Source organism: Gavialis gangeticus, unplaced genomic scaffold (genome assembly GCF_001723915.1).
Source record: "Gavialis gangeticus isolate Ggan-Ray unplaced genomic scaffold, GavGan_comp1, whole genome shotgun sequence".
NCBI classification, from domain to species: domain Eukaryota; kingdom Metazoa; phylum Chordata; order Crocodylia; family Gavialidae; genus Gavialis; species Gavialis gangeticus.
This window is the reverse complement of record NW_017729014.1, coordinates 13,946,736-13,956,987: the sequence shown is the minus strand read 5'-3', so window position 1 is coordinate 13,956,987 and position 10,252 is coordinate 13,946,736. Positions and strand designations below refer to the sequence as shown.

The 10,252-nt window shown below is 52.4% G+C and overlaps 1 protein-coding gene across 1 annotated transcript in view; it reads right to left on the bottom strand.

Moving 5' to 3' along the window:
* Positions 1-9,992, bottom strand: part of PLEKHN1 (pleckstrin homology domain containing N1) — a 39,981-nt gene extending 29,989 nt beyond the window's left edge. The window contains exons 1-2 of the mRNA XM_019511794.1: positions 9,759-9,992; positions 7,975-8,074 (exon numbers count right to left, since the gene is read on the bottom strand). Coding sequence (XP_019367339.1) covers positions 7,975-8,074; positions 9,759-9,952 — 294 coding nt within the window. The 5' untranslated portion in view covers positions 9,953-9,992. The remainder of the gene's footprint in view (positions 1-7,974; positions 8,075-9,758) is intronic.
* Positions 9,993-10,252: the final 260 nt, after the last annotated feature.

The window sequence follows — 10,252 nt, the reverse complement described above, 5'->3', positions numbered from 1 at the left end:
CCAGCTAAAACTGCAGCCCCCATCCAATCCTCTGGATCTAAGTCAGAATCACAGCCCAGGATCCATTCCTTCAGGATCTGGGCTAGATCACCATCCAAAGGGGTCTAATTTCCTAGCCGGGGTCACTTGACCCCAGCGCTCTTTCCTACCCAGAGCAGGGGGTCAGACTCAATGATCTAATAGGTCCCTTCTGACCCTAGAAATCTATGAAATCTATGAAATTTTGGCAGCACTTCCCTGCTGGTGCAGGTTTCAGCCAAGGGTTAAGCGTGGGATTTCTGTCTGTTGGGAAGCTGCAGCCTGGGGACCTTTCAAGGGGTCTCACTCACATGACCAGTGATCAGACTGCACCTGGCTGGGAGCAGGGGAAGACAGGCTGCTCCAGTCCAGTTTCACACTCTCTTCTGAATTGTTCTGTGTCCATTTGGTGAGGAGTTTGCATAAGATCAAAACTAAATAAGTAACACCTCGGAAAGGCCTGGCTTTGTGAGAAGGGCTGGTCTGGCAGGCTCTCTGCAGAGTAGGTTTAAAACCTCACAAAAGCACCAGAAAAGAATCCAGTTTCCTTAAATCCAAACAGTGCCCTGATGCTGATCGCACCCGAGCTCCAGTGCCAGTTCAGATGTGATCGAGGCCTGACTCGAGCGCACTGGTTCAGCGACAGCCAAGCCATGCCAGTCTGAATACAGATACAACCAAATCATGCTACGGTTCTGTCTGCCCTTTAGATAGCTCAAGTCTGTGGCTCTAGAGGGAAACTTATCTCAGATCTGCTGTTTGCATCTGAGCGGTGCCAGGGAAGTTGTGGTATCACCAGTGTTATGTACAAACCAGACATTTGTGTGGGTGGGTGGTGGTTGAGTTAACAGGAACTCTCCAACGATATACTCTGTGTTAACTCACCAGTGAAGACGCGTGCAGGGTGTTTATACAGCATCTAGCATGGTTTCATAGATTTCATAGACATTAGGGCTGGAAGGGACCTTGGAAGATCATTGAGTCCAGCCCCCCGCCCAAAGGGCAGCCGCAGCATCACATTGCAGGCTCATGTTCATCTTGTGGTCAATGATGACCCCCGAGACTCTTTCTTCCGTAGTGCTAGCCAGCGTAGCGCTGCCGAGCCGATAAGGATGGTAACGATCCCTAACACTTGTACAGCACTTCTCAGCTGTGGATCTCAAAGTGCTTTATAATGAAGGTCAGTCCCCCTATCCCTGTTGTACGGATGGGGAAACTGAGACAGGAAGTGACTTGCCTAAGGTTAGCCAGCAGGCCTGTGGCAAAGGCAGGAGCAGACCCAAGGCCTCTCAGTGCTCCAGAGAGAGAGCTTTCATCTCAACTGGGAGCTACGAGAGTACAAATAAGCCATCGCAGCAGCCAACTGAGACGGTACAGGTTCTCTACGGGGCACCTAAGTTCAGACTGCACAAAGAACCACAAGACATCCCGTCCTGACCACAGAGGGAGGGTGGCAGACTGGCTTGAACCCAATCTCATGTGTCCATCTGCAATTTCTATGATCCCTTTGTCCCTGTCTCTAGGGAAGGAGGCTGGCTAGTCACAGCTCAGGAATCCTCCCTCTGTGTAGGGAACAAAACCTCTTTGTCACTCCGTCAGGCCTTTCTCATCAATTCACAATCGGCTACCCAGGTGTGAGAGAGAGAATGCCATTTCCTGAGAGGGGAAGCATCTGACCCAATGCAAACCCAGCCACAGAGGCTTGTCCTGGCTAGCAGAGAAGCTGCCTGAGAACTGGAGGTTTAGCCACCATCCTATCCGCTCCATCTTCCCTCAGCATAGTTGGTGGCTGCCTCATGCTTCCAGCCCAGTGGCACCGGGGGGCACCTGTGAAGCCACTGAAAAATTGGCCTGGCATAGAACAATCTTCCTTGCATAGCAAGGAGCTGGTACAGCTCACTATATGCACCCCTCTCTGCAGCCCTTGGAGTAATGAGCCTCCTGAGGTCATTCCCAGGCACAGAGGCATGGCCAAGGGTTTACCACGTTCCAGTCATTCCTAGCAGCTGAACGCCTGCCCAACGGGAGCTGTGAGCATGGTTGGGAAAGTTAGAGCACCCAGAAGGGTCTAACTTCATCGAAGACCAAGGCCCAAAGCTACAGCCAACTCTGGTGTCTCAAAGCAGGACTAGGCACCTGCTGGCATTGAGGTGACCAAGGTATGTCTACATGGCTACTACATGCTGACCTAGCTACTAACTACCCAAAGCTGTTGAACATCTATCCAGAGGTCAGCACTGTTTTTGGGCAGAGTGCCCAAAACACCCGCAACCTTGACTTGTAAGATGTTGGTATGCTAGGGGCGGATGGCGGGGGAGCTGCAAGGGGCCTCATACTTGTTGTGGCAGCACAGCCCTGGCCCCTTCCCCACCATCTGCCCTAGGTGTGCATGCCAAGCAAAATGCCTTTGCATGCCATGCTCTGGCACCCATGCAGGGGGTTGCCTACTAGAGCTGTGCGAAATGGCACTGTTCTGTTTCAACTTGAGTTTTGAGGTTTGGACGGGACAGCGTTTTGTTTCTAATTTTATTTCAAGGAGAAACAGCTGTTCCGTTTTGCCTTGTTGAAACAGTGAGGCTGTTTCGACACTGTTTCGACGATCGTAGCGCTGGGGATGGGAACTCAGCCCAGCTGGGCTGACTTCCTGCCCCCACCCCATCTAGCGCTGGGGAGGGGAACTGAGCGATCGGGCTCAGTTCCTTTCCCCAGCCCGATCGCAGCGCTGGGGAGGGGAACTGAGCCCAGGCCTATGCTGTGATCGGCTTCCCGCAGCTGGGTGGCGCAGCCCTGGTTCTCCCCTGTCTCCCACCACCTCACTGCTGGCTGCTTCGAAACTCGAAATGTTTTGAAAATTTCAAAACGTTTTGACTAGCTTGTTTGGTTTCGAGACTGTTTTGAAGCCCTTCGTTTTGATTCGATTTTGCTGTTTCAAGCTCAAAATGAGTCGAAAAAGTGTTGAATTGAAACAGCTGACAAAATTTGGCACAGCCAATTGCCTACCCCGATACTGAAGCCTCTAAGTTGGACCCCCCTGAGAGCAGTCCAGCCTGACCCCAGAAGCTCGGCTGACCTTCACAGCCAAAGCCTGAGCTTCTCCGTAACCCACCCCCTGTGCACTGAGTTCAGAACTGCAGGTGGCAAGTCCAAGAGGTCTGCCAGCAGCAGTCCCATAATTCCCAGCTCTAGACCCCCGGCCCTTCTAGACACCACTTTCCATCTCTATTGCCCATCATTAACACCATGCCCAGAAGGGGGGACAAATAGTGGGCAGACTGCTTCCTACACAGTAACCAAGAAGCACAAGGTGCAGCAGTCACAGGGGCGGATATGGCTGGGGACAACCCTCAGGACCAGCCATACAGATCACATATCAAAGGGAACCTCAGGTAGCCCCTGAGCAGACTCTGTCCAATTGAAGAGACCCCCACCCAGGGCCAGCACCATTTTTTGTAGCAGCTGCCATACCCAGATGTAATCAGAGGCCATCAGGACATAAGTGACAAGGACACTGCCCCTCTTCCACTCCCAGGTGTCACAGCTAGCAGGACCACAGCATGTGCCTGTTAGGGAAAGGGCTGCAGAGTGCGGACGGGTGCACGGGGCCATGACTGCATTTATTGTAACGGTTGTGTGAGCTTTAAATGTGGTGTAAGGTGTGTGAAGACCAGCTTTTGCTCAAAGATGTATATGTATATAACTACATATAGAGAGAGAAATATATTTTTTCCCAAAAAAATGTGCGTCTTCTATCTGAGCCATGTTCTACCTTCCGATGCTTGTTATCAATGTAATTCAGCAACTTGGGGTTAAACATGGCTGGTGCAGGATAAAAGGTGTTTTTCTTTAACACACCCTAGCACCCTTTAAAACCTCCAGCATAGATCCCACACACGGTACTCTAACATATATTAGGTGAGGGAGGGGAACCAGTTCCTACAGCTCAGGGTATAGAGGATAATTAACACTGCTTCGAATTTTCACGTCCAAAGTGCTCACAAGTCGCTGATAAGCCTTCACCACTAGGCCGGTGTGAAGCAGCTAATCACCACCTCTGGGAAGGAGGCAAGGCTTTCCCTATGTTACCAATAAGGGAGTCGATTAGGATGGCCATCATAGAGGACATTCTGGTTTTCTGCTACTCGGTCCTCTATTGATACAAAACCCGACGCCTTTATGTCCTCTATTTTTCTCTTCTCTTGAAGAGAAAAATAGAGGACATAAAGACGTCGAGTTTCATATCAATAGAGGACCAAGGACAATGGGACTGTCCTCTATGATGTCCACCCTAGAATTGATGCATGGGGTTACATTTGTCATTGCCTAGCTGCTGAGGCTCTTATTTTGCTTCGGTGCCAAACACTCCCATTCTGATCTGGTAGCACATGAACTGTTTTGCACCGGGTGACAAAGGACAATGAGCGGGCCCAAAGAGGCCTGTTTTCCGTGCAGATCCCTGCGAATCTCAGGCTCAAGGTCACTTGGGCAAAACCTCACAGGGAGTGAGCGTGAGAGCTGGGATGAGTGAGAACCAATTCCTCGCCTACTCCAGTTAGGTTCTTCCACCATCACAGGGGTAGGCGAGTATTGCACCTCCCTGTCGCGTGGGTGATGCTCAGCCTGGACCCATGGGAATATATTTTAGCCCAGGTTTTAGGCGTTGCCACCCTTTTGTCATTCTCATCAGCTAGCTGTTATTTCCCCTGGACTGATCCAGGGGTGGCAGCCTACACCCCCTCCCTGATTAACTCGGCATTTCCGTCCAGCCCGATGCATCCCAGAGAGAATGAAACCTAGTTCCTCATGCAGCTTGGCAGGTCTTGCAGTGCAAGTGCTCTGACATGTTCAATCTCTCTATCGCCCTTGTCTCATCCAACAGGTAGGGTGAGTTACTAGGTAACCTCCCTCCGCCCCTCCACGTCCTTGGTGGAACATCAGTGACTTGCCCCTGAATCACGAAGGATGTCACCCTTGCAAGTGCTGTGCCCAGGGGGGCTGGATGCTGCTGTTTAATAATAGAAGGAGCAAGGGAAAGGATTGGCTCCTTGATCATCCCCCCCTCCCCTTCCCCCTCCCTCTTGTTTTGACTCCGGGATAACTGGGATGGGAAGTACAGTCCCTGCGGCCCCAGGATGGAGGAAATCAACAGCAAAGCACCGAGGAGTCTGTTTTGTAAGCAAGGGGCCTTGGGGCAGGACTCTCACATGTCCCTGGCGTGGAGAAAAGTCACTCATTCCAGCTCCTGCGTTACCTCCCACCTGCAGTGGAGCTCACGGGCACGGAGGTGAAAGAAACCTGACTCGGAGCTTATAGCGTCCATGACACCGACGTGCCAGCCGCCCCAGTGGTGCCACATCTGAGCATCACCCAGTCTTTGACAGGCCCAGATCCTCACAGGTATGTAGGCCACTAAGGAGAAGCAAGGTGCCTACACACCAGTGAGGATCTGGGCTGAATGACTCACTCGAGGTCACACGAGAGGTCTGTAGCAGAGCACGGTATTTGATCTCCAAGCCCCAAGGCCCAAGGTACTTCCCTCTCAGGAAGGAGTTCCACAGCAGGGGAGATGCCACGATCAAAGTTTCTGGCCCAGATGGTTTTACTGACCCAACAGGGGAGATCCCCTTCTTCTGAGCCTTGAATGACCTGGTGTAGTGGAGGGGGGAGACCTGCCCATTGCACCGCAGACAGGCTGACCCCTGCAAGAGTCTACAAATGCTATCCAGTGGGAGGGGCTCAGCTACACAATTTATGGTGATGGGGGATTGTTCTCAGGCTTTCTGTCTACCTTGCTCCTTCGGCCTTTTGGCCACGGGCAAGTGAGACTAGGGGGCAACTGAACTCCAAGGCCTCATGCCCTTGGGGCTTGTACTTCGGATGCCTGCCATGGATTTGGGAGTATCTGAAGTCCCAGGCTGAAGAGTCCGGGAAAGAGGATGCTTGCTGGTGGTAGCGCCACGCAGACTTGAACAACTGACCTCTACTAAATCGACAGAATTTGGAACTGATTTGACCCAAGACATGGAATTGCAAAAAATATAAAGCAAGTGGTCCCATGTTGTCCTGGTACCTCCTGGGTGAATAATGTGTGTGTGACCCTTCTTCTGGCTCTTTGTCTCTCTTTGCATCCAAGGCCTGGCATTAGCAGATGCTAAGGTGTTACCGGCTGGGAGCGGGCAGCTCAACTGTGTGGATCAGCCACCCAGCGGTGCTTGGGGCAGGGAACAGGACTTTGTTCTGCCGTTGTGCATCACTTTGCACTGTGGGGTCCTGGGCCAGGCCTGGGGCCTTTGGGCACTGTGGCTACACAGAGAGTACCAAGAGCAATCATTTGGCCAGTGCATTTACACACACACTGTTGGCCTGGCATCTGGCACCATTTGCGAGCTGCATTTTTCCCATCTGCTAGCATGGCTATTATTCTTCTTGACTCCTTGGAGGAAGCACCATGGAAGTCAGAGGTATCCAAACTTCAGCCCTGATCCTGCTGTCTTTGGGAACTCTCCCAGGAACTATCTCCTTTGTTAATTCCTGCTGCCTGCCTGTTAATCTCATTTACAAACAATGGGCAGCTTAGTCATAGCACTGAGCCCTTCTCTGGGGCTGTTCATCTGTACAGCTCAGGCCACTTCCCAATGCTGATCTGACTGATATGGCACATGTGAATTGCCCAAGGCCACATGATCCAGCACTGGGAAGGTCTTCCATAGGGCCTCCCTGTCCTATGAAAGACTGTCCATTGCCCAAGAGCCCTAGCCTCCAGGACCCCACAATGCAAGGTGATGCAACTCCCCCACGATTAAAGGGGAAAATCACTCTGGATATAAAGAGCTCCGCTGGATGAGAAAGGACCGGGCCATGCAAAAGAGCTCTTTGCTGGGAAGTGCCAAAGCAGCCAAGTGTTTGTGGGTGGGGAGATTCAGCTCTCCACCCCTGCCTGGGGTTGCCCAGGGCTTCATGCTGCTCTGCCCAGAACCCATTGAAGGCCAGTGGAGGGCCTGGGACAGACAGGGATTTGCATCCCCTGCATAGACAACTGGTGCCTCTTGACTCGGGGGGGGCACCCGCAGAAGCCACCACCAGCGGGGATGGAGTTGGCGAGTACCCGCAGGCGGTGTCAGCAGTGGGGACGGTCATGTTGGGGGAGGCACATGCCCCCCTGTGCCTCTCCCTACCTTGCACCTATGATTCCCTGCACCACCTCATTACAATGCACCTGTCTAGCAGAGGTCTGGCCTGGAGCCTGCGAGTCCTCACTTTTGTTCCCAACATTTCTTCTGACCTGCTGTGCGGCGTGAGGGGAGAGACCGTTTCCCCTGCAGCTCCGTTTTCCCTGCCCTGGGCCTGTCCTGCCTTTTGACACACTCAGCTCTATGGGGTCAGGGACTAGCTCTCATAGGAGCCCCCCTGCAATGGGGAGACATCGTTGTGGGGCCTCAGGATGCTGTCATAACACAAACACGCCAGGGCTCGGAAGCTAAGGAAACAGGGCTGGGTGGCATGCCAAGGACAGACTTCCTTCTGCTTCTCACCTTCCCCAGGCTTATTGCTAATGGCCTGGGTGCTGCCTCTCATTCCAGCGTGGGAATGAATCATCCTCTCTTTTGTGTGTTCTCTATAATTTTCCCCCTGTTCTTGCTCTGCCCAGAAACAAGAGCAGCAAAGGAAGAGCAATACATTCCCAGCCGGCCTGCCTCCCTCGCTCCCAGCCCCACACCCCTATTCCAGATGGGTCAGGTTGATGGCAAGGCTTCCCAGTCCCCACGCAGAGGTGGCTGCACCAGAATCCCAGAGCAGGCAACCCCCAGGAGCTGGGACTGAAGCCATCTGTGCGTTTGGTCCCCCTCACACAGAAACCCTTATCCGCCTTGCGTACACAGGTTCCCACGCATAGGTAAGCCCTACAGCGGGCCAGAACACCTTCCCGAGAACATGAGGACTGGATGTGTCGGTACTTGCCTTGCCTGGAATATACTGCAGTATTTTGTCTGTGGTGATCTCTCTCTCCTGTCCTGATTCAATGCCAAAGAAGCTGCTCAGTTTTTTCTTGCTCTCTTGTCTACAAAGAAATAAAACACTGAGATCAAAGCTAGCAGGGAGCAAATTCCTCAGAAATCAAGGGGAAAGCGAGAGTTGGCCATCCTGCATCCTTCCCCAATAAATGTCTATAATCAGCTTGCAAGAATGTTAATTGCTTCTCTGCAGCACTTGTTGGCTTTTCTTTGTGTTGTGTACTTACCTTTGCATAACTAAATGCTCAAGAGTTTATCTCCAGCGCTGTGCAGATAACAGAGGGGGCAGCTTGCAGATAGATCTAGTGGGGATGGCCTTCCAACAGCCTTCAGGGTGGGGAGGGGTGGATCCCCCAAGGGCTCACCCAGACCCATACCCACCCACTTTTATTTTCCTCTTTGTGCCAGCCCTATGTCATCCTTCAAAACCTCCGTCCTACCTGCTTAGTACCTGCATCACAAACACAGCTGTGAACACGCATGGTGGCAATGATCTAACATGCATCGAGCAGGGACTCGTGAGCTGTTTTAGCTCTTCTAGCCAAATGGCAGCATGAACGCTCTGAGGACCAAACTGTCACCTGCAAGGGGCTGGAGTGGAGACCCCATAGTGAAGGCAACATAACCCAGGGATGTCAGGGGGAGGGGAAGGTACTTGACACCTGGCATGGTTCAACCTTTCTACTGTAAGCTTGTGGCCAGCTCTGGTGGGTCTAAATTCTCCTCTCATTTATATCTGTGGTAGTCCTAAGCAACTCCCCTGAATGCTGTTACCTGCTCTACACTGGTATGAAGGAGAGGGAAAGCAGGCCGCAGCAGACCAACAGGGGTTGGGGGACAGCATCCCAGAGCGGGGGCGATTCATGTCCCTGCTCTCACAGCATTGCCATTTGCATCTTCAGACAGCGATGGGGAGAGAAATTGCAGCGCTTGACAAAGCTAACACCCCAGCTGCAGCCCAGAGCTCACATTTGGGGCAGAGCCCTTTGCAGATTCCACTTCTCGAGCAAGCAGCAGCACAGACAATGCCAGGGGGACTGAACGAGCTGGCATGACTGCAGAGGTGGGCAATATTTGGTAAGCGCAGGCTGCAGACTCGGATTGGCACTGCCCTCATTTGGGTTTTATGCTGTTGCCCATCACCCTCATGTCAGGGCACCTTGCAGGGAAATCAGCAGCAAAAGTCCCTCAAGGGGATGCATCTGGAATGGTTTCCCTTTAGGGGTTAAACAAAAAAGCACAGCATGCATCCAGTAATTCAAGCTGCCTGGATTTGGAGCGTTCCCCTCTAAACCAGCTCTGATGCTGGTGCCTGCAGTCACTGACATTCTTATCCGCTGATGAGTCGGTGCCGGAGGTCTTAAGAAGCGACAAATAAAAAAATCTCGGGGAAAAGGAAGGGCAGCTGTTTCACTGTCCCCCACAAGTGCCATGGAGTTTTCATTTCTAAAATAAAATGGTATAAATCACTGTTGCATAGGGGAGGCAACAATATGCAGCCGCTCGCCCTCCAGAATTCCCACTCTGGCCCTTGCCCTACCTTGCTCTTGTTCACAGCTGTCCAGCCTCATGCAAAACCAGGCAGAATTCATATTTGCTAAGCCCGAAAGCAGCCCCTGGGTGTCCTGAGACAGGCTGGGTTACTAGCCCAGTCTCTGCTGGTGCACCGCAAAGGGGGAAAGCAGCAGCAAGGCTTTAAACCCAGTCCTAAGTAAAAGCGAGCATACTTACTCTTTCTTTAGCGAAGGTTTCCTGCTGAACGAGCGTCTGAACGAGTGTCTGAATCTCCCAGGTGCCTGGGGAACACAAGTTATGTTCCCCATATTGAGAGCAACTGGGATAATCCAGGAGCAGCTGGGAGGGAGAGCGCTAGGCAGAAACTGAGCGAGAGAGTGTGGAGCCAGGGAAGTTTGTGAGCATGTCATGCAGACATTCCCCACTTCCGTCTGCAGTGACTCTTGTGGGTGTGATCTGTGAGCAAACAGACTTTTGGCCAAAGGCTGTTACTGGGTTCCCTGCCTCCCTCTCCCTTCCCCTCTCCACCCCCGCACAGGGCTGGTAGCGGAGAGCTTTGCTATGGAAATGGGAGGGATGTTTCAGGTGAACCAGAGTGTTTGGAAGTACCTGTGATCTTCCCAACTCAGGCTGCGGAGGAGGGCAGAGGAATTTGGCAGGGGATTGTAATCACTCCTAGACAAGGAGGATTCTGCACAACGAAGAATTTA